General features: G+C 47.2%; 1 protein-coding gene across 1 annotated transcript in view; it reads right to left on the bottom strand.

Moving 5' to 3' along the window:
• Trio (trio Rho guanine nucleotide exchange factor) overlaps positions 1 to 24,557 on the bottom strand; it is a 290,571-nt gene that overhangs the window by 90,722 nt on the left and 175,292 nt on the right. The window contains 14 exon segments of the mRNA XM_032898677.1: positions 1,135 to 1,246; positions 3,413 to 3,505; positions 5,246 to 5,335; positions 5,809 to 5,878; positions 6,461 to 6,570; positions 7,102 to 7,168; positions 7,851 to 7,966; positions 8,063 to 8,257; positions 13,660 to 13,782; positions 16,958 to 17,073; positions 19,980 to 20,094; positions 21,786 to 21,935; positions 22,352 to 22,543; positions 23,989 to 24,108. Coding sequence (XP_032754568.1) covers positions 1,135 to 1,246; positions 3,413 to 3,505; positions 5,246 to 5,335; positions 5,809 to 5,878; positions 6,461 to 6,570; positions 7,102 to 7,168; positions 7,851 to 7,966; positions 8,063 to 8,257; positions 13,660 to 13,782; positions 16,958 to 17,073; positions 19,980 to 20,094; positions 21,786 to 21,935; positions 22,352 to 22,543; positions 23,989 to 24,108 — 1,669 coding nt within the window.

Raw genomic sequence — 24,557 nt, 5'->3', positions numbered from 1 at the left:
ATCTGGTTTAAGTCCCATCTCCTTGTCACTGACTCATGGCCTTTGCTCATGTGCCCCCCCAGCAGAGTGTCCCACTACAGTGCACTCCCAGTTTCTGATTCTTTTCCTCAGCAGTCGAAATGCCCCTCCCAGACTCTCTGCTCAGATCCCAGTCTGGTGGAGCCAACTTTACTAACACATCTTCTGGGAGTCTGGAATATTCTGCACACGAATCTGCCTGGAGCAGGGCACATGGTGGCATCCCTGGCTATTCTTTCCTCATGAATGTTGCCACCAGGACTTGGCCAAGTAGCTCCTGGGCAGAAGCTGCTCACTCCTTTCTTCTGTCTCTTTACAGCAGACGTTCTCCCTAGGGCCATCGTAAGTAAGTTCCTCACTCATCTGTCCCTTCACAGCGAAGAAGAGCTAGGCACCCCACCTATAGGCAGTGAGAAAATAACTGTAGGGTTCCCTACCCACATGCTTTTCTACTTTCTGTGAGGTGGAATATGAACGTGGTCCTGTAGGACCTATCCAAGTAGGAAAACACATAGAGCACAAGGGGCCAGAACATAGCCCTTCCCCCAATGGCATCACAAAGAACATCCATACAGTCACACCAGAGAACAATCAGTATTCCTGGATCTCTGAGTTTCTATTACAAAGTGGCATTGTGTCCTAATTAATACATTTCTGGATGCTACCAAAGGCATGGAATAACTAGCAACAGCGTTTGGGATTGCAAAAGCAGGTCCTGTATTAGTCCTTTGCAGTGCTAACTTTGCAGTGCTAAATACAAACGTTCACCCAAACTGGAATTGCTACAATGCCTGCTGGACACATTAGTCTAATTTCTGTTTTACCATGTTACACACTATATTCAACTGCTTCAGTGGACATGTGCATTGTGTAAACATGCAGCAATGGCTAGGGAAATGGGGAATTAACAAGCTCTTCTATATCCTGGGTCTATAACCAGTGTATCCATCCATCATTTACACCTCTGTGTAAAGGTAAGACTTAAGTGACACAAAGTGTTCCTGGAGTGTAGAACGAGCGGTACTGCTGTTCTCAAGTCCAGAAAGTCGACAATTCATTCACACACAGCGTCAGCAGAGATGGTGCTGTACACTGGGGTGTGGTGCATCCTGTTACCTTCCAGCATGCTGAGGTGCATGGCATCATTGGCTCGCTTGGGCACACTGAGCATCACCTCAAGGCCATCTTTAATCTCCCCCTTTCCTTCTTCACAGCATGTGAGCAGCTCCTGGAGAAGACAAACACCATGAACTCGTAAAGGTCTGCAACATGCTCTGCCAGCAGCTTCTTAGCAGACATCCAAAAATCCATGAGAGCGCACAGTGCTCAGGAAATAAACGAAATAGCCAACTGGAGTTCTTCTTGTTTAAAAGTGAATTACTCGGGGTTAAGATAGACAACAGGGTTTGCTCTAATTGAATGAGGACCCTGGAGGAAGACAGATCCAATCACCATTCAGGAAGAAGTTCTTCTGCCTTGTCAACCACATCTCCAAAATGAGAAAATAAATGTTACTGGTTTGTAAGGAATACGGAATTGTAGGTGACAAGTGACAGCCATGCCACAGTCTACCTGCTCTGCTAACCACACAACCCCACAAGGTCAGGGTCTGGCTGTACTTTGCATCTAAACAGCAACAGACCACTTCCTGTGCAGGCTCCTTAGGGGGGGCTAGCTTGCAAGCCACCACACCTCTCCAAGGTATCAATGCTACTCCCGACTACCTGGAAGCTCCTCAGCCGCCATGAGGGTAGGACAGCAGGAAATACACGCATACATCCTGATGGCTCTCAGGAATTCCTTCATGGGCTGCCAGACCATTATTGGTCACAGTAACAACAACCTTGTGTATGTGATTCCCAGGAGGGTCAGAGCAGTGTGGTCATCAGCTTGGTGGGGCTAGAGAGCAGCGGTTCTCAACCTGTGGGTCATAACCCCTTCAGCAAACTTCTAGCTCCAAAAATACTGACATTATGATTCATAACAGTAGCAAAATTACAGTTTTGCAGTAGCAATGCAAATTCTATGGCTGGGGGTCACCGCAGCATGAGGAAAGTTGAGAGCCACTGGTCTAGAGGAACTCAGTCCCCTGAGGAGTTGGCCAGATATTGAGGCTTCTGAGGAGCTGGATAACTACTGTCTTACGAGGACGATGCACCTCGACTCCCACCTGGGCAGACCGCCTTCCCACGGGGAGGTCTATGGAGCTTACTACTGTTGCCAGTAGAGCTCCTGGGAAGATGAGGAGGATTCAGAGGCAGAAGCAGAATCTTAGTGGAACACAAGCTAGGAACAAAGCCTCGAATCCTGAGGGCACTCGGGGATGACTAAGAGACAGGGCGCTTTTGTAGAATCAGGAAGCAAAGGGGAAATGACCTGAATGCAAACAAATGAAACCCGGCCTCACAGTTCCGTCATGCTCACAGCAGCAGCAGATTTGTCTAGTCAGTTCCTAAGACTTCCGTAGAGAAGTAGAGGAGTGGAGTGTGAGGCCCTGGCTTGATCCCTGGCACTGTACTGTGTGTAAAGAAGTGGGGGTTGGGGCAGTGGGGTTGTCCCAATAGAAATGTCTCATGAGAGTACACACCTGCATAAAGAACACAGCCACATTTCACAGTGTCTAGGTCTTTCTTATGAGAGCTTTAGGCACCCTTAAGCGTCAGTCTCCTATGTAGCACCCAGGACGGCAGCGGACGGAGTTGGGATTAGTGGAGGGTCTACATGCTAAAGTCTCAGAGCATCCTTCGCCAGCCACACAAAAGTTGTAAATAACTCTTAATGTGTCAAGAAAGCATGTATTAGCATCATAATGCGTCTGTGAGAAGTTTGTTACCTTTCTACTGTTGAAAATCATCAGAATTAAAATTTTGCAAGGACAACTGTAGATATACTTAATTACAACAAAAGGCAGAGGCCAGTCAGACGGAAGAGAGCCCTTGGCATCTGTATGAACATGGTCTATAAAATGGCTAACAGCCGCACAGAACTGCATGAGGGCAGAGTGTTATGGAGTCCATAGAAACCTGCGTATCGGTCAGGTTTGGGTTCAAAGCTGGCACAGATCAGCAATGACTCTGAGAAGTTTTCTGACTGGGCAGATAGTGTCCAGACTTTCTGATTGCACTGCTGTGGGTTACATATGTGCAGGACACTAGACACTAGAGTCTGAGGACACTGAAGGTCCAAGAGCCAGTAACTTGTTTCTCTGTCAAGCGACAAGTGCCAACCAGTTCCTTCAGCATACAACCAGGAGATAGGCTCTTACATAACTGCTTCAATAAGAAGCTAGACAGGTCGAGAAATGGCGGTGGAAGAAACCACATACACATGTACACAGGGGATAGATATGAACACAGCAATGTGATTCTGCAGGTGGAAGATGTCTCATACGTACTTTTAAAAGGAGCTGGTACTTGGTTATTCGCTGAACTGGTTTGATCAGGTAGGAAGAGATGGAATTGGCTAACCCATGGCGCTGCTGGATCTCCTATGTTTAAATAAAACAAAAAGGGGAGGCTTTATCGTAGGGTCATTACTCCTAAAAAATGGCTACAATACCACATTAATGACAAGTGTTTGACTCTGCTGAAATCACACGCCCTCTTCCTAAAGCGTGTGAAAACATCAGCACAGACTTCTCCAAGTCTGGAGGTTTCCTCAGCACAGGGCTTTGCAGAACACCAAGCAGAAGGGAAGGGAAGATCCACAGTACGCCAGTGTGTGCCTTTCTACTGTGCCCCTTGCAACAGCAGTGCTTACAGATCTAGGCTGTGCTTAGGGCCTCATGGGAAGGCGGAGCCCAGCCACGCTGCTCAGAACTCCGTGTTGCTCATCAGTGACTGGCAGAGCACGCGATGCGTGTTCTGTGATGCCTGTTGCCATGGAAAGGACTAACTGAAGGGCACAAGACGCCCAAAGAATGGAGGGCAGGATAATCAAAAACCTCCTTAACAGTCAGAGCAACCTTATGGAACCTGCCAGGGATAACTTCCTTTATTCTTTAAAGATGGTTAAACACACGGGGCTTTTGACAGTCAGACTCTACTTATTTGGGGGCCAAACACATGACACGGCACCCGTGTGGAGGCCAGAGACCGACTTGTGGGGGAGGGTGTTCTCCTTCTATCGGGTGCCGTCTTGTTAGCCTAACAGGGTTTTAAAACCAAGCGTTGGCTACGCACACGTTCTTGTTACGAAGGCTTTCTATTCTATGGTGCGCACGTGGCTACGGTGCGGAGTGTCATCTAATCGGGATGCTGTAGGGCATGTGCAATATTAGAAAGAAAAGCCAGCATCAAGCAAGGGATCACTCTAGATAGATTGAGTCCTCCCTGAGAACGGCAGCTGGGACAGGTCCCCTCAAACAGAGAACGTGAAGTTTTTCCAGCTTCCAGACTCTCCCATGCCAGATCGTTTCACCTGAATGTGCACAACTGAAAGGCGGAAAGTTAGGTCCAATACTGCCATGGCCTTGCGCACTAAGGGTACACAGCACTCAGGTACCTTTTTCCAGTCAGTCTGCCATGTATTAGACTAGTTCTGAAATCCAAAATACATTCAGTAATATTGTGTGCCCCCCACACTGTACAAACAACGTATCTTTGAAAAAGGAGATAACCCTAAGTCTGCTCAAGCACAGAACTGAACATCTACTTGACTGGGCAGTCGAACTGGTAGGACTTTACTGATAGACTTCTTTGGGAAATTCACAAGACTAATAAGTTTATATCTTTTATATATAATCTTGTATATACAATTATGACTACATATAAAGAATAATGACAAATATGCCTATATTAAAGATCTAAGGGTCCTTTATAGGTATATGACTTCTAATAGTTAAAAAGACGTGTTCAAAACAAAAGAACATATAATGAATCCCAAAATAGGGGCTGGTGAGGTGGCTCAGTGGGTCAAGGCACCTGCTCTAAGGCCTTACAATCCAGGTTTCACCTCTAGGACCCGCACAGTGGAAGGAGAGACCCAAGTCCTACAAGGTGTCCTTTGATCTACACACATGTAAGCCGGTGAGCACATGCACGACATACATGTACACATGCTAAATACAATGTAATGAAAACATAAAAGAATATCCAATTATAAACTTGAGAGATTAAAATAAAACACTAAACTAGCAGTGTGGTAGTAAATCCTGGGCAGTGCTGGTTTATCTGAACTGAATTCTGTTCGGTCAGTCTCAGAACTTCTTTAATTATCTGCTACTTACGTCAAAGTAGGACCCTGCGTGTTCCAGGATCAGCTGCGTAGAATCAGGTTTATTTTTGCAGTATGTGACATACATCTGAAACTTGTCTGCCTATAGCAAAAAATAGAGGAGAGAAAGAGAGAGAGGAGACAAGAATTTTATTTAGATATCTTTTCCAAATCAAAACTCACAATATAGAAACATTTCATGTGGGAAACAAGGTCTCTGGACTAAGGAAGCATCAAATGAGAGAACGGCGGGTTAGCTGGAAGCTAGCACACCCGAGGCATTGCCTGGGCTCAACCGGGCGAGAAAGAGCCTCTTCCTTGAATAGGACTGGGCCTCAACCAGGACAAACCCCCGCATCAAGAAGAAGCTAAGATGCTTAATGTCTTAGTTCAAGCCATCAGTATAACCAACAGAAACTAATCCCACTGTGACTCCAGGAATGTCGCTCTTGGAGGCAAGGCACTTTTCTCTCGTGCAGAGACTCGGCAGAGGAGAGCCACTGAAGCAATGCAGCAGCCGGCATCTTCCTTCAGGGCCGGCATGTGAGAGAGAGAGCAGGAGTGGCGGCTCCTTACCCAGGTGACAAAGCAGTGCCCCACGTCCTCTGGGAGCTGCTCGTACTTCTCCAGCTCCTTCAGGAAGATGCTTCAGGAAGAGAAGAAACAAATGATCATTATGAAGGAGCTGAGAAAATGTTACTAGTAAGATAGATACGCCAGAAATGGAAAATGTCTGTGTCCTCTACATTTTCAGGAGTAACAAAATATGCGGCTCTTGATAGGGAAAACTTTCTGTAACTTTCAAGCATTCAGTTTGCTCTTCTATCAGAAGGTTCAAACTAGCAGCCTTCCTGAGGAAGAGACTAGTGTACTAGTGTGGCGGGAAAGGAGACAGTTCCTGATGTCACCTATAAGCAGAACTGAAGAGGTCACATCCCAGAATACAGAGCAAATGGTGGTTACTAGCAGGCTGGGACAGCTGGGAGGGGGTTGGGGAGAGGCTGGCCAACACCTTCTGGTCAATGCCACAGTGACGTGAACACAACGAAAACACTGCATTCTGTATCTTAAGAGTAGAAGAGGGGATTTAAACACACACAGCCGACTGGCTCTACCCAAATTAAAAAAAATCCCTGAATTCTGCTAAGGCCCCTGCACTCTTTCTGGTGATGCGGGCTCAGCACAAAGAGAAGACCTGCGGGGAGCACGGCCCCCTAAGATCACTCACTTGTTATGGAACTCGTAGATCTCCTGCATGTTCCCGAAGATGATGAGCTCCTTGTTGACGATGCCTGGCGGGATCTCCTCCACTCCGCTGGTCATTTCCCACAGGTAGGTCTGGACAGAGAGGAAGCACAAGGATTAAAAAGGCAAACAAACGAACAAAAATCCAAAAGCAACCTGAAGCGGCTGTTCCCACAAACACACATTCAGAGCTTGAGCATAAACAGAAAATGACCAGCATGCAAACGCTGGTCCTTGTAGTAAACATGAAAAATGTATCTTTAAAAAAAAAAAAAACCCTTAGTTGCTGTGAACACTTGGAAAGATTTATTATACTTTTAGCCTACTCCCAGCTTCAAATTTGGAGGGAATCTCTGTCACAAGGTACAGCAAACATTCAGGGACTCATTTGTCTGAAGTTGCTGTTCTCTACACAAAGAGAATGCCAGCCAGGCCAGCGTGTGACGAATGAATGAGAGGAACTGTGTGTGCTGTGTCATCTGTGCAGTGAGCCAAAGCCCTCCTGGAACACCACAGAACACCAGGGACAGGAGCCCAGCACTGTCACTACTCCGACCACCAGTAACAAACAGTAACAAAATAGCAAGTTTAAATGCAGTCTGAGTAAACAAGCAACAGACTTACATCCATACATTCTCGAAGGTCTCTTACATAAGCCTTTTCGGTTTGAATTAATTCAGCCATTATGAACCTTAAAATTAAGAGAGAATAGTTGGTTAGTCTGTATGCTTATTACTCTTTATTATAATCTATTTTTAGGAAGATTTATGAAATAAATGGAGAGCCTAGAAATATTAAACAGGAAGTAATGGCTTGGGGGAGGCAAACCAACATCAGACAGAATAGCAGCTATCTACTGACTCCAAGACCCTTGAAAACACTTCATCGGCGCTCCCACGGCTGACACTCAGGATGCTCAGCCCTCCTGTGTGCTGTGGAGTGGCTCAGCTGTGCCTCAGTCCCTACCCACTGGATCCCAGATGCACCTTTCCCTTTCTGCCCCCACTGAATGGCAAGCAAAACTGCTCCTCACGCTTTAGAATATCCTGGGCAACAAACATACCCGGTGGGAACTGTGGGAGTAAGGGAGACCTTTCATCTCCAGTCCGTAAGAACAGCTCACAAACTTTTAAATACCTACATCTGAGTGGTCAGTTTCCACTGCTGCCAATGGCAAGCGATTTGTCAAGCTAGGAAAGGAAGCTTAGAGAAACCAGGACAAGACAGTGAACCATGTGATGAGGGGTCAGCACACAGAGAAGTTGGCTGAAAAAACCACTGAGTGTCAGACACAGCACTTGACTGCAGGTCAGCCAACAGCCTGTCCGCAGGCTCTGACGCTCCCCCCACCGCCACAGGGACTGCTGGCTTACTCTTTCCTGCGGGCAGACTTCCGCTTCTCTTCATTGAGTTCGTGAGCAGCATCCCGAAGCTTCACCTCTGACCCGGGGATACTGGCAGGGATGATGTCCAACTGCAGGCTTTTACTCTGTGGAATGAGAGTCAACGAGGTCAGTTAATGGGAGCAGCAGAGGTGGCATTGGGCCGAGATCACCACTTGTCCAGTGTGAACAAAGCAATTCACCGATTTGTTGGAATCTGAAGAAATCCCCAGGGCTTTCTCCAAAGAGGTCCGGTACTTCTCCATGCGCAGAGAGAAATCTCTGTACCTCTTATCCACTGCGGTCACACATTTTTTAATTTCTGCTGCATGGGCATGCCCTTTTTCACAAAAGCCATCAGCCAGCTGTATCAATAGCTTCACCCTCTCTTTGGTTTGCTGCAAAAACAACAGGAGAGTTGTGAAGCGCATGAACCTGACTGTCAGAAACCCAAAGCACGGGGGAAGTGGCACCCTGCCTGCCTGCCGGCCCCAAATCCACCCAGCCCACCTCCCCCTGACCCCACCCTCCCGAGTCTGGGCTGGCCACCTCTCCTCTGCTCTTCCACTGTGAGTGGTGTTCCTGTGAGCTCAGCATTAGAACCAAGCCTATCTGTCAAGAGATTCTTCTGCTCGGTAAGAGTCTGCAGAGTGAGCGAGTGAGTGAATGAATGAGTGAGTGAATGAATGAATAAATGAATGAATGAGAAGGTCCACGGAGAAAATTGTCTTTGGTTTTACTATTCTTTGAGCACCATGTGTATTGCATTAGCAGTTCCTTGCTGGATAGGTGCATCCACTTAGACACCTCCACCTCCCTCCATCTTTAAAAACAACCACGTAACAAGCACAGTCCAGTGCAGCTCTTGAGGACCACATCCATCTCTGGAAAGCAGAAGGAAAACTTACCAAGCAGCAGACTCCATTCCATTAACAAAGGTCACTTCACTTCCCACATAGACAGAAAAGTATGAGTTCAATGGGAGCTGTCTATTTTCCCTAATGTTAGGGCTTAGCATGCAGCACAGGTCCACGAATGCACACTAACCTCCCCAACCTGATCTCTCACCTCAGCTCCCACACCCTTTCCCTGACTGTTACTGCTAGATTTTCTTGGAGATCTGACATTTCAAAGACACAAGTTATTATTCCAAAGAACCTGCTTTTCTTGGTTAAACTCTAAAAATAAAAAACGATTTATTTATTTTTGTTCTATGTGCATGTACGGCTGCGCACAACCTGAATGCCAAGGCATTGAACTGGAGCTGTGGGCCCATCACGTGGGTGCTGGCACCGGAACCTGGGTCCTGGGGAGGAGCAGCCAGCGCTCTTAACCACTGAGCCAGCTCTCCAGCTTCCATCAGCTAAATTTCATCTGGAAACCTTTATAACAGATATTCAGGAAACACTGCAAATTACCAAAAACAAAGTCAGATTTCAACCCTAAACTATGTTATAAAATGAGTGTTTTGAGCCAGAATTCTCTGGAAAACTCCCTAATCTCAAAGACCACTGAGACTTGACAGGGAGGGCCCACAATATCCAGCCCGGCCTCATGTCCTCCCCTGGCTCTTTGTACAAGCTCTTCTACACAGAAGATTACTTCCCTAGACATCCTCAGGCCCCTTCGCATCTCTCCTCCAATAAACACCACCTTCCTAATGGTTCCATGGGCACCTTTGTAAAAACACAGCATGCTTCCTCTGTCGGTCACTGTCCACTGTCTACTTATCGTCTTCTAACACGGTCTCAGTTATGGCCTTTTGTATGACAGTTGTCTGTCTCTCTTGTGAGAATGCCACCTTCAGAAGCAGGGCATTTTCTGTACTACTGCCCATTCCACTGTAGTCAAGGCCACTCGAGGAAACAATGCAACCGTGTGGAGAAACCTTCGTGGGTTTAGAAACTTAAAAGCTGGCAATGAACAAGCAAAGATAAAAACACAAGAAAGACAACGCAGCTTGCCTATATTTGCACCGGAACCCAAACCACCAACAAGCTAAAGGAATACTTGTTTGCGGAAAACACATCACAAACGCACCAAGCGCCAGCAGTAGCAAAATAGGCTGACATTAATTACAGTAATTAGTTAAAATAGCAAAGATTTGCTAAATGTAAAGACTGGTAAGACAAGACAGTAAGACTTCATCGCACAACTTCATTTGAACAGCCAAAGGCGTCTCAGAGCAGCCTCCCTCTCCCAGCCCTCCAAGGACCATGCCCCTTCCTCTCCCCACTTCCTTGTCCTCATCGAACCTAACATGCTCGTTAAAATATGCTGTGATCTACCTGCCCCTCAATATCTTCCTGTCTCTGAGTGTTCTAAGTATAATTGTCATTCCATCCAGGAGACTGAGAATTCTAACAGTAGAGTGGGTATAAAGTGCAAAGCCACCGTCTGTTTTCAGGCCTTAGACTGTGAAGTACTGCTTAGACATGTTTAGTTTCTATGTGCATGAACTTATCAGTCTTTTCCCACTGAGTTAGATTTTCTCTCATTTAGACAAACCATCCCACATGAGAAGAGATTTTAGAGGTCTGGTTATTTCTAGCAATGCAAACCTGAAAATTCTAGAAATAATCAGGTTTCTAAAATATTGCTAACATTTAAATTCTGGCATAATTCTGGCGTCCAGGAGAGAGATGAGATATAACCCCCAAAATTCCCTCTAAAAGGCTACTGTTCACCACAAAAACAAAACAAAACAAACAAACAAAAACAACAACAAAAAGAAAAACAAACAACAAAACCAAAGACATACCAACAAAAACCCCACTGATTTCAATGTGAAACATTATGGTGATATATAAAATATTATGGTAAATAATATTTACCTTCATTCTATTTGCTAACTCTAGCCATTGTTACAAAAGTGGGCTTTAGCTTACAGAGCACATAAGCATTAGGATTGAGCAGCCTCCTGTGTGGGCATCAAGGAGTGGGAGACAATGAGAGAGAGCTGAGCTTCCCTAGTGGCTCTCCTCATCATGTTCTGAGGTGGTGAGACCCAGGACAGCCTGTGATACACAAGCTCTCTCACAGAGCACAGCATCTGACACCAGGGCCATTGCTGATGACCCAGGGAGGCATCAGAGATGACTGCAAGACTGTTAGTGGTTTAGCAAGGTGGTGGACTGCAAACTTGAATGTCTGCAAAGACTGCGTGTCTGGCTGTTCTGAAGTCACCTCAGACCACACCCTTGCAGAGCTCAGCCATTGGCATGACACAGAAATCCATCCAACACTAAGCCCAGGAGCTGGATATAGATGGGTCAAAGGGACTGGGTCAAGAAGTCGTAGTAGTTGAGATTAGTAAGCAATCTTATAAGTGTAAGTAATTAAGGTGCGGTTCTTGGCTTTATTTCGAATATTGTATCAGACTGGGAGACTGTCCTATCAGAGCTAAGGATTTGCTAAAGGATGTGGGAAACATGATTTCCTAGGAGACACTGATGGCCGCAAGCAAGGGCAAGCCTCGAGCCACCCTGACAAAGCAGGTGGAATCTCCACCAGCAAAGGAGCTCATGCCTCAGACAGAGCCCACGCCAGTGACAACGCATAGCTAAGAGGACAGCGAGGGGCACTCTTTCCAAGCCTCTGGCCGCCTCCCGACATAACTAATTCCACATATTTAATAAAAGCAATAGTCCGAGAGACTTGGGAAACAGCATGGTCAGATACTAACCTACAATTTTAGATCTCACAAAAATGAATAATGAAGATATGCATACTACTGTCTTATACTTACAAAACCTACATCCAAACTCAATAGAAAGAACCATTTAGGATAATGGGAAACTTCCTATAGGTATTCCCCTGGTAAACAAGGTGGGCCCATCACTGAACCTGATAGCCGAGCTGTGAACAAGCTACAGAGACAAGCGTGCGGTAGGGGAGCCCAGCCGTGGTGGTAAAGAACTGGTCTTTGATCCACCTCTGGGTGCAACATCAGGCACTTCCTTAACACCCAATCTAAGGGTCATCAGAGGAACAAATACAGAACTACAACACTCACAGTGATGATTTCCTATCTGTACTAACAAAATGAAAATTATACGGCTGAATGTACCGGATGCAAAAGAAGGAAAAGCCACGGTCCTCACCTTAGATGCAGGACCAGGCAGCTCTCGATGTTCCTCGTATCTCTAGGAGGGGGCCACCTTCCACCTTGCCTGAGCCCCACCCTCACCAGTGTTCAGTGTCCCACCCAGTGATCTGGGACCAGCTCTCTGTACCGCAGGGCATAGTGAAGAGGACAGGACTTCCCAAGGCCCAGCACACTCAGAAGCTGCTGGGAAACCGGGAGGAGAGGCCAGCAAGGACAGGAAGAGGAGCCAGAAATGTTACAGAAGCAAAATCACAAGCAGGCACAATACAAAGTAGCTATTGTGATTCCAACTGGTTGAAAATTCCTCCTTATGTTTTCAAACCTAGTTAAAAGCCACACAAAATAGTTATTCTAGATGGTCTTGGTTTTTGGAGACAGGGTCTCTCTATGTATCCCTGCTGGTCTGGGACTCACAATGTAGACCAGGTTAGCCTCAAACTCGCAGAAATCCATCTGTCTCTGCCTCTTAGGTTCTGGAATAAAGGTGTGCCGCCCACCAACCCCCAAATTTATTCTTGTTCCTTTATAAGAGCACTTGTTTCTTTTTCTTTTGTTTTAATAAAAATATATTATTCAGGTTGGTCAATTTCTTTTCTTTCTTTTTCTTTTCCTGGCTCAAATCTGAAGTAACTGTCAACATCTTCTACATACTCAAGTCTGTCATTAAAAATATACTTTTAAAAATATTTAAAAAATACTACACACAGACAGACAGACACAGACACAGACACACACACAGACACACACACACACACACACACACACACTGGAAACAGACCAAGCAACCAATGGAATCAGCAGGAAGGTCCAGTGAGTGAGGCAGGTGCTGCTAAGCCTAGGAATCAGATTGGTTCTCAGGATTCAAATGGTCAAAGAAGAGAATCAATTCCCCCAAGCTATCCTCGACCTCCACATGTGTGCTATAGCATGTATGGCCCAAAAGAAATAATTGTACTCTAAAAACAAACTCTATAAAACAAGACAGCAGACATAGTGAAGTGACCTCATTCATTCTAAGCAATCCAAACCCATCTGGGGACAAAGACCCGAGCCAGCTCCCTCCGGGAGGCACGCTTTTCAGACAATCTTTGTCAGTGTGTGTATTCCTACAAATTTGTGTTTGTATATACAGATACCTCTGGAAGAAGCATTCAGCTCTCTTGTGGCGGTGCCTCTAGCATTGCAAATACACAAGGCACCAGGTGTGAGCTTTGTCAGTGGTAATCACAGTCCACACTGGGGGATAGACTGTGGCAAGTGGTTCCGCCATGATGCTTTCCAGGAACTGGTGATAAGGAAGGGCAAGACACTGAGTGCGGAACAACACGCATCCTCATGGTTCAGAAAAATAGCCAACGTGATAAAAATAACTCAGAAAGCAAATGAGAGAAAGACAGCTAAGAAATAACACAAAGGACAAAGGCAGAGGCCAGGAGCATTGCAGGTGGTCACAGAAATCAGGTGAACACAAACAGGTAAACAGAGAGAGACAGATAAAGGCCCCTCTGGGAAGAACATCACATCACCTACGCTGACGGGCATCACACACGGTAGCCATTTCTCCAGGTTACAGGCCTTTCTCAATGGTGCCTCTAACAAGCAACCCCCTTTCCATGGAGTGTACGTTCTAGGTCATTCTGGGGGAGCCCAAGCAGACTTGCAGACTAGAAGCCTATTCCCTTGTAGACTTACCTTGGCAGTTATCTGAAACTCTTCATGTTCTTTCAACAGCTCCTGTGTATGCTGAATGCTGGACCCTGTTGAGGTATGTGTGGAAAGATAGAACTCCCCATTGTCGTGGATCCATTCCAATGCCTAACGGAAAGGAAGGCGAGATGTTCACGGGCTAAATTTTTAAGGGAAGCAGACATTTCTGCACACCCTGCTCATGTAAGCCATGGGTGGCACAGATCAACAAGCGGCCCCTCAGGCAGACACCTTTCTGGTGCATCATGTCGGTGTGTGTGGGGGTAGAGGGGAGAGTGAGGGGGTGGGAGTCCTGTCACTGATGTAGCAACGACCAATGGTTCAAGGGTTTCTTATGACCATGAACCTACAGGTCTAACAGTAAAACAGTAGCACAGTCAAAGAACTCATATCCAGTGACTCTTCTCAGGACCACAGAGGTGGGCGAAGGATGGTCTCTTTAAGATACATTACTGCAGCTGTGTCGTGCCTGTGTGTGTGTGTGTGTGTGTGTGTGTACGCACGCGTGTTGTGTTTGCGTGCGTGCATGCATGCATGCATGTGTGTGAAGGTCAGATGTTAATTTAGGCTATCACTCAGGAGCCATCCATTCTTTTATTTTGTTTTATTTTATTTTAATCTCTCAGGCTCGGAACTAAGCAAATAAGCTATGCTGCCAGCAACTGAGCCTTAGAGACCTGCCTGTCTCTGCTTCCCCTAGTGCTGTGATTTTCAGCATACACTACCATAGCTAGACTTTTTTAAAAAAAAAATGTTGGTTCTGGAGTTCAAATTTAGTCTCAAGAAATTTATCTCCTAAGAAACCACATTGCCCCATTCTCCTCCCCCCAGTCCCATTTGTGGATTTTTTTTTAGTAGCAAAGATAAAAAAAAGAAAGGAAAGGAAATCTTAAGTCACGGGCACTGTGGCTACCAGCTGCGTATCTTCTTTCCTCATGCTTACAGATGGTCTCTGAAACAATGTTCATGCTGATAGGAATGAAGGTCACATCAATGCACTAATTCATTGTCCACTGCAAAGCCCTCTCAAGAGCATACTGTGGAGGCAGATGCCTTCATGACTAAGAGCTGCCTGAAGCCCAGGCTGAGGCCAGGTGCCACAGGGAACCAGGGAACCAGAAGGCTGCCCCCCTTCCTTGCAGACTGCAAAGGAAGACAAATGAGCAAGCAAGTGACAGGCTGCAGCAGAGATGAGGGTGGGAGGGCCTTGTCAAAGGAGCAGGAGAGGTGGAAGGGGAGCTACACAGGGAGAGCGCTGTGTGTGATGGGGCCGGCTCAGCCTGACCCTGGGAGAGAAACAGGAGAGGCTCAAGGAGAGGCTGGGAGAGCAGGTGAGCTCACAGCAGCCACAGGCTAACCTTGGAGCTCTTTGCAGAAGCAAATGTGGCTGCTCTACAGAAAGGGCTGGAACAGATCCTGAGTAGGAACGGCAGAGGTTCTACTGGGACAAAGAGAGGGAGCAGAGGGGTACAGGAGGTCAGCACCTCTACACTAAAGGAGACGAAGGTGGGACACACGGACAGGAAAGGGGAGTCAGGTATCAGACACACCTCGCTTGTCACTCTTAACTGAGTATGGTGAGAGTGGGCAGACAAAGGGAGTCAGGAATGCAGTTTTGCTTCTGGTGAGGCCGGAGTGGAGAGACGCTGAGGAGATACCCACAGTTTATACATCTGGGTGTCAAAAATAGAGGTCAGGGCTGGGAACTATTAAGGGAGAGATAAGAGAGGAGGAAGAACCAGGCAAGAACAGTGTGCACTCAGGCCTGAGAGGCAGCATTCAGGGTTGGAGATAAGGGTGTGTGTGTGTGTGTGTGTGTGTGTGTGTGTGTGTGTGTGTGTGTGTGTGTGTGTGTGTGTGTGTTAAAGGGCTAGGGGACCAGCAAGCCCAGAAGACGTGCCACAGAGACTCTATCACCTCTCTGTACCGCCATTAAGAACAGTGGCATCCACTTAGTAATCTTAGTGTGCCACGTTGAAAATGGCTAACTCTGAGAGACCAAGTACGGCTGTGAGCACTGATGTCCACTCAAGTGCTGGGAATGCATGGGATGCAGGGCTCAGGGGGACAGCAGGGTCCCCAGCAGCAATGCCAGGACAAGGGTTCAAAGCTGTGCCTCTCTGCAGCTGAACCTTGTGACAGGCTGCATAATACTGGCCAGCTAGAAACCAAAGTCTCATCCATAACAGTGAAACAAGGTGGAACACTTCAGAAGTACACTAGGAAAATGGAGTGGTATGTCATAACAGTCTGCCACTTCACTGCAGGGATCCACGGACGAGAGAGGCCATCAGAACATCAGACCTGGCATCCAAGAATCCAGTCTGTATGTAGCTCAGCAGTCGTGGACATGGCTCCCTCGTCAGACTAACGGAACAACGTGGAACAAAATCTGTACGGTACCTGAGAGACCTATGCTGAAGTCTAATTTCTCTTTGGCTAACAAGACCTGGCTGTGTCAGGAGTGTGGTGCCCTGCGTCAGTTCCCAGCCTCCATTGGAGCCCCAGACAGGAGAGAGGTCAGCTCTGACTGACCACAGGGAGCAGCTCTCGGTGCCTCTCAGTACATCTACACAGAATGCCCAGCCCAGGTTTTTGATTAATGTAATTAGTCCTATTTCTCTGCTGCCCCTCCCTGTCATCTCAGAAGGAAAATACGTGTATTCTTGTGGTGTTACAGAGGCCAAAGAGAACTGAATGAACTCCAACACTTAAGATACAAGTAAATAGATTTTACTTTAAAATGATCTCTATGACAGACGGTCTCCTTAGAAGTGCTCTACCCACCAATGCCTTCAGAAGAGGAAAATGGAGCCCATCCTGTCTCTGCCTCAGCCAAACTCAAGAAGCCTTTTTAAGTATGCTGGATTATTAGAAATTCTGTCACATTTCTTACCTGGATTTAGCTCAATCTATCTGAAAATTAAAGCTTTTTTCTTTAATATATAAATATAACAATATGAAATGAAAACACCTGCTGTATTTTCATAAGGACTTAGCCCGGGCTTGACAAAGGGTTTTAAATGGTAACTGTATCAGTGACTTGCAGTTGGCGGCCTTAAGTGTGAGGAAAAGGCAGCTCAGGAAAACCTAATGGCAACTTGCATAGTGTGAACCGTACAGGGCTTAGGGGTTTATTTTTATAACAAACTTAATTAGAAGACATGATTATTCCTGTCATAGAGATGCAGTGTTAGGGACGGTTGTTATAATAAAAACCTGCCAGCACAGCATAGGAGGGGTGAGCATGGGTGCAGGGCTCGGGAAGCAAGGGCGCACTGACCTGCTTGGCACTCCTCTCAAAGACCACGTACTGCTGGCACTGGTCCAGCCGCCTTTTTCTCATGGTCCAATAATGCAATACCCTGTTTTCCCGCTGGAAGAGTTCGTTCAAGATATCTGACAGGGAAAAGAAAGAGAGGTTGGTACTTGCTCTCCGTTAAGATGCCTGCAAAACTTGACGTGCTTTCTTTCAGACATTTACGAGCACACGCGTCACAGCAGGATGGAGTGCGCTGAGAAATGATGGCGTTCCTGTCTAAGGTCTCAGTCAGCACTGGAGGCAGATTCCTCATCCTCTCACCATTAAATCTGAAGCCGACGTGGGAAAGGTGCGAGATTTTTACTTTTTTTTTATTTACACCTGTATGTGTTGTCATTCTTATTTTGTTCATGCATACTTTTAAAACATAAAGCCTTAGGAAGGCATGGAGGGAATGAAAGAAGCAGAGGACCTTGGAGCTGTGAAGGCAAAAATGTCTTATTATATAAAAACTAAAACTTAATTAAAAAAGAAAACCTGATCGATACTGTCAAAACATTGTGCACATAAGAATCCAGGAAAACACTTGAGTACATGTAAGTCACAGAACCAATTCCCTAAACAGATATCACAGACCGGCCTGAGACTCCACAGAGAGCTGGGACGACCTGTAACCCCTGACCCCGTGCTGGAATCACCAGCGTATGTGGTGCTGGGCACTGAAACCAACGCCTGCTCCCTGGGTGCTTGGCGAGCAGACTGAGAACAGATGATCTCCATTCTCATGGTTCACGTTTTGTTTTTGATTTTTACTTGGCGTGAAGAATGGAAAAACCTGATCCCTGTGAAACATACCATCTACCGACGGGTTACACCCTTAGTTCTGAAGTGATGTAATTTGAACACTAAAGATTGGGCAGGAAACATACAAACACACACTTAACCCCACGCCAGGAACAGGAGTGCTGTTCTTCCTTGGCAGATTGGCACTACTCAGGCTTGGAGAGAGGGGCTAAGGCATGGGCGGGCAGGTAGGATCCTGTATTCTGAGGCATCCCGGCACCAGGTAATGACCCAGGAGTGGGCACACCATTGAACTCCAGTTTACCTTTTGGATAAATGTGGTTATAAAACTAATCAAAACCATTGCTACTAAGAATCACCTACAGGTGCGGACACCTGAAGCCAGTTACTAATACTTATTAAAGAGGCGGAAATCCAGTCTCTAAACAGTGGTTTACAAAGATGATGAAGATGTTCTGTGTAAAGTGCTTTCCACATGGGAATACAGTTCTCTTTGTTGTTAAAAAATATGCATGACAGGACACAGCGAAAGTCCTGCAATGACTGCAATAGCGAGGGGACTGTGCAGTCTCTCTACATTTGGCGCCTGTGGCGATTTGAATGAAAGTGGACCCCATAAGCTCATGGGGAGTGGCAGCTTTGGAGAAATTAAGGCGTGTGGCCTTAATGGAGGAAGTGTGCCACTGGGACAGGTTTCAGAAGTGCAAGCCAGACCCAGTGGTTCACACTCTCCTGCTGCCTGTGGATTCAGACACAGAGCTCTCAGCTCCCCCAGCACCATGGCTGCCTAGGTGCTGCCATGCCTGCTGACATGACAATAACGGACTGACTGTCTGAACAGAAGCCAGCCAGTGAAGCGTTTTCCTTCGTCAGAGTTGCTGCAATTGAGTTTCTCTTCCCAGCAAGAGAAGCACCTTTAAATCTTTTTACTATAGGATTACCTAGAAGTCAATAAAACAGAGAAAAACCTTTAGAAAAGCGGTCCTAAGACAGAAATTCCATGTCAAACCAATGACACCTGTAATATAATTTTGTTATATTAAATAGAGTAAGTCCTTCTCAAATACTGAGTTCCCAGAGTCCTCCGTGCGTCGTGCACTTACAGAGTCTCACTTGTGCATCAGCTGAGCAGTCACACACTGGGGCCTGTGTGCTCCTCAGTGACTGTGTTAAAAGAGACAATGACTGTCCCTCTCCCAGACCTAACAGTAGCTAAGAGCTCAAGCGAGAAGGAGCAGGGCCCTGGGGGCTTTATTTTCAGTATTGAAAGCACAGAAATATATTCACTTCAATTTCATAAAAGCGATTTTGAAATTTTAAGTCTACCAAAGCATTAAGCTCGCCTTTCACACGAGCACTGCATATGCAGGCCATTCCTGTGAGAGGGGTCTCTCTGCTCTCACTTCAGGCCCTGCCTAAGCACAGTTCACTGTCCTTGGGGATTCAGGGTTGGCTCCAGTTCCTGAGAGATGCTGAGACTGTGAGGTCTGACTTCCTGGCTGCATTCGGTGGGATTACACTGGCATCCTCCCTGTAAGACATACATGGCCTATCTCCTTGCCCTCATTCTAAGAGGTGCATAAACCCTTTGCCACCAAATAGAGAGCAAGAGAAACAAAATATCCGCAGCTGTCGGTCCACAGCCTCCTTTAGCACAGACACAAGAGCCAATGTTACAACGTTGCCCACCAAGCTCAGTCTCAGCTGTGTGAAACTGGGTGAGGTGGGTACATACCCTGTACACCTCATGCTGCACACTTCATTTATTCACCCTTCTAGGAACACCAGCCCCGTTATGTATTCCTTAGTATAAATGCTCCTAGACCTACCTTTTTCTATGTATTTACAAGTAAATTAATAAAAAATATCATACTATACTCAAATTGTAATAAACTGTGTAACAATTTGCTTTTATCAATTACTCATGTCTTAGGCAGATACTATCAAAAGTACTTTATCGCCACGATACTGATTCATGATTTCCTGACTTAGCTTTTAAACCTACTTTGCACCTAGGTAAGTGCAACTTTCATTCTTGACCATATGTTCACTCAGTGGCAGGAGCTACCATCCTGAGCGCTGTGTTGTCTGTTCGATGCTTAGCTAACTCTGTGCATTACCGTCCCACGTGTCTCTTCGTCGTCTGTTACTGAGCTGACAGCTAGTGAGGTTGTCTGTCATCAGCATGAGCTGGGCACTTAGGACAAAGCTGTGGGAAGCACAGGGGTCGCATGCTCACTTTTTACTTGCTGTTCTGGAGCTTTGATGTGTGTCACCATCCCCGGCATGCTCACGCTGTTCCTGTGTAGGTATTTTAGGAAGACGTCCGCGTTCCTCCTGGCCAGTGTGCAAGCCTAAGAAACAATGGGGGACGATGTGTTGGCAATGTGATCACCTTACGCAGCTACAGCCGTAACGCAAGTCTTTACCTAACAGCTATCTGGTCCATCTTGTTTACAAGATGCAGAGATTAAATTCGATTTAAAATTAAACAAAAACAAAGAAAGTAAATGTCTTTTTGACTCCTGGATCTTGCAAGGTCAGATTATGTTACAGATCCTCAGAGGACGGGGTGTGTGGCAGGACACTGAGGGCAGTCACTGACCAAGGAGGATGTGGGGCCCTTTCCCAATCAAGCCTGGAGGTGACTGTATATATAATGGGACCAGACTCATCCCTCAGTTCTTAGTGTGAAAACCTGAGGCGTTTTGCATTATTGGGGTAGTAGGTGACTGGTCACTGCTGATATACGAGGCGAGCCATAAGTGATGTCATCAGTGTGCAGTAGACCCTCAGTGTGAGGACTGATGGGCAGGAAAACACAAATCGGTAGGCCCTTTCTATAAAACTACTCGGATGGCTTTTCCATTGTAACTTTAGCTCAATCTCTTTTATAATTATATTAACTAAGTGGTATTCAATTCCAACTATGTGGATTCTGGAGCAAGAGACCGAAACTCCAAACCTGCACCCAATGGTAGTTTGCATTAGTAAGTCAACGACAAAGGCCTGTTGGGAGTAGTCTCCAAACTTTTACTTGACACGATTAGCGTCTGGAAGCTACAGTGACTGTTCCTTCTCAACTTGCTTAACAACAAAATCTCTCAAGGTCCCTAAATCACAACTCAGTTTTCCGGACAATACTCCTGTCAGTAGATGGCCTTCAGACACAAAACAGATCATTACAGGCCACAGGAAACGGTGTCTCTGGTGTGGGGGCAGGGTCAGAATGCTGAAGCAGTGTGAGAAACTAAACAGTGTAAAGTGACGATTCTGATGGGCCGGCTGCTGGTCGTGGTGCTTAGAACCTCAAAGTGCAGTGTGCGGGCAAGCCTGCGTCCCGAGTTTCTGAATGTTTGACCACGGAAAAAAGTTAAGTGTTTCAATGCACAATTGTGACTTGTGAGCCAACCACACGCACATAAAAACACAACAGAGCACTCCTCAAAGTCCGCGTCTACCCTCTCAGAAAACACTGAGTCTGCCTGCACGGGACTGACTCGCTCACAGGCTGCTTTCTGAGCAGGTGTTTGCATCCATCCCTCAGCCACAGATGCTGGGTTCTCCCTACTGGGTATTTCTGCATCTTCTGAGACACAGGCTACAGGTCTAAAGAGGCTGAATCTCCAAGCAAGGATTAACTAGGCTATAGCATAGTGCTTCGCCAAATCACTTTCTGTCTGCAGAACTCATGGAGTATCCAGTAACTCTGCCTCAGGGAAATGTCATGGCTATAATAACTCTGTCCCACAGCACTGTAACTTCCTGTCAGTACTTGATGGTAGACTTGTGGTTCATTCTCTGAGAAACTAGTAATTTACTAGACACTGGGAGTAGGACCAGTCAGTCACTGATGCTACCGCCCTATCAGTTTCCACACAACGAAAGAGTCAGGACCATGTACGGGCCTCTCTCAAAGAACAGACTGCACATCCATGTACATACCAGCTACCTACACCAATCACTTCTAAATCAGTCGGGAGACCCTGCCGCCCTCAACAGCCAATCAGTGTGGCATGGACGTCCAACAGAGCCAGCCCTATACCTTCAGGAAGGCCTCCTTCTGTTCCAGGTGCTTGCTAATCATTGGGGTGACGTGGTCAGTCTCAGAATTGGGGCCCAGCTTGTCGGCTCCACCACACCAGTCTTCTTCTCTCTTGTACTCCTGCTCCAGGCTCTCCAGAACACTGCAGACCTGGGGGAAGAAAGCACCAGGCTCAGAAATCACCCCACATCTGCCATCGCCCCAGCACAGCAGGGAGCAGTGTCATCCGTGTTCTGGGGATGGCGAAGGGGGAAGACCCAAACACCGGGGGCTGCCTAGGCTACACGTGGCTCAGACAGAGATTTCAGGATAGAAACTGAGCCAGAGCTGAGCTCCCATTGCCCGGATGTTTTCCATTACAGAGGAAAGAAAACTGTGTCCTCAGCTACGTGTCAGCAGCCTCGTCAGCTAAGGCAGCAAGGATAACTTCAGAGCATGGCTTCCCTGCTTAACTTAGACCTGAGAGGGTCCCTCCTGATGGCTGTGTCAATGATGGTGGGGCTGTCCCTGAAGTAAGCCTAGAGCACTCAGTCACGAGTTGCCTAGGGACAGGCCCTCTCCCCAACCTGCTCAGAAGTCTTGTAGAAGGCGACGGAGGCGTTGACGAGCTTGAGGCGGTCTTCCATCTTGAGCATGAGCTGCTGCCAGTGCGAGGCGACCTTCTCTGCACAGTCACGGATCATGTCCATGTCGTAGTGGTTGGCCTGCAGCATGGCCTCCGCCTTCTGCTGCACCTGCAGTGCACTCTGGTGTGTTTTCTAGACATGAGGAAGATGGAAACGCTCATTCAGGAGAACAGCACACACGAGACGCAGGAAACCGGGCTGCTCTCCCTGGCTTACAGAATCAACTCCAGCTACTACTTGCTAGGAGGCTTCGCAAATATGGTGGGTACCTGAGTAAAGCAGTTGTAGCCTCGCCCCAGCCAGGCTGAGGTTTAATTTATCTAATGGAGGGTGACAGACACTAAGACTTCCCAGAGTGGCACTCAGCTGTGGGGCTTTCCAGTCGAGAAGCAGCGGGAACGACTCTTAGCAGTAGGGCTCTGTTGAAATGCGCCACGTTTGCTGTCCCTGCTGGCTTCCTTCTAAAAGCCACCGCGGGCAAAACAGCTAGTGGGGACAGGGGGTCATAGGGGATGCTTTTTATTCTCATTTTCAACTGAAGCTCTGGACTCCACTGAAAAGTGTTTTGAAGAACTAGTGATTTTCCTTTTAAAGAAAAGAAAAAATAAATAGAGAAAAGACTGAGAATGTTCCATGCCACACACACAAAGCAAAGCACAGGGCAAGCCCTGACGCCAGGGCTCTCCAGGAAAGATGGAGAGCACAGGGTTCCGAGAGGTCAGCACAGGCCTCGGAGAGAAGAAAACCTTGCACTTCAGCTGACCCGGAAACGATCCCTAAGACACTGACCACGGGACAGGTTCCCAAAACACTGACTCTTGAGCTTGACCACCAATAACCTCTGGGCACAGCCGCTGTTCAGGTCTGCACTGCCTGGAGTTGGAGGCTCAGGAAGAGGCCGCCTCTGGCTGGAGCAGCCAACCTTAGGAGTACATTAGTCCTGACTCTGGCCTTTTCTCCAGCTAACTTCTGGGTTTCTGTCATCAAAAGCTCCTTCTGAGCTCGCCCATCACAACTATCACCACACCCAAAGAAACCGGCTCTAAAGCAACCGTGGCACCGCTCACGGAGAGGGTGAGCGGCCTGGAGCAGCCAGGCTTCCTGCCACTGTGTGGTGCAGTACCGACCCTCAGCCTCTCAAAGCGTCCTGTTGCCACTAAGCAAGTGGCATGAAGAGGGTGGTCATACGCATTACCTGTACCTGTCCAGCGTGAGGGACCCTTCACACCCCAACACTCTGCAAGACAGTAAACACCTCACTCAGCTCAGACTGCCACTCGAGCTCCCTGATTTAAGACACTTCTAATCAGAGGCCATACATCCTGCTAGGGCTGGTTCATGGGACAGAAGGGGGCTCTGACCACTGGGACACTTGCTGCGAGGTGGTCCTCAGTCCTCTCCAGTTGTGGGCTGTTTGCTTTTCCCACCATCGATGGTGGCCTGATGAGCACTGCCTTTCTCTCCTGTTCAGGCTGTGGCTGGCTCCAGCGGGAGGTACAACATTAAGGGCTATTGGGCCGGTCTCCACACCACATACCGCCTTACCTCGATGGCGTGCACACCACACACCGCCTTACCTCGATAGCGTGCTGGAACTGCTCGTGCTCTCTCTGCAGCTGCTCGGCCTCCTGCAGCGAGCTGGCCGTGATGAGCCCAGCGTTCAGCATGGACTCTCCATTCCGGATCCAGCCCAGCACCTGAAACATGACAGAGGGCAACTCAGTGCAGTGGTCCTTCCAGTGCGCCTGGGCTGGGCTGTGTGTGTGTGTGTGTGTGTGTGTGTGTGTGTGTGTGTGTATGTGTGTGTGTGTGTGTCTGTGTGTGTGTGTGTGTGTCTGTTTGTGTGTGTGTGTGTGTGTCTGTGTGTGTGTGTGTGTGTGTGTGTGTGTCTGTGTGTCTGTGTGTGTGTGTGTCTGTGTGTGTCTGTTATGTGTGTGTCTGTGTGTCTGTGTGTGTGTGTGTGTATCTGTCTGTCTGCATGAGTGTGTCTGTGTGTGTCTGTGTGTGTGTGTGTGTGTGTGTGTGTGTGTGTGTGTGTGTGGTGGTGTGGTGTCTAGAGTGGTTCTTAACCCACTTTGGGGTTGAATGGCCCTTTCATATGGGGTAAACTTGACAACTGGAAAAAATAGATATTTACATTATGATT

Source organism: Rattus rattus, chromosome 3 (genome assembly GCF_011064425.1).
Source record: "Rattus rattus isolate New Zealand chromosome 3, Rrattus_CSIRO_v1, whole genome shotgun sequence".
NCBI lineage: Eukaryota > Metazoa > Chordata > Mammalia > Rodentia > Muridae > Rattus > Rattus rattus.
This window is presented reverse-complemented; position numbering and strand designations above follow the sequence as displayed.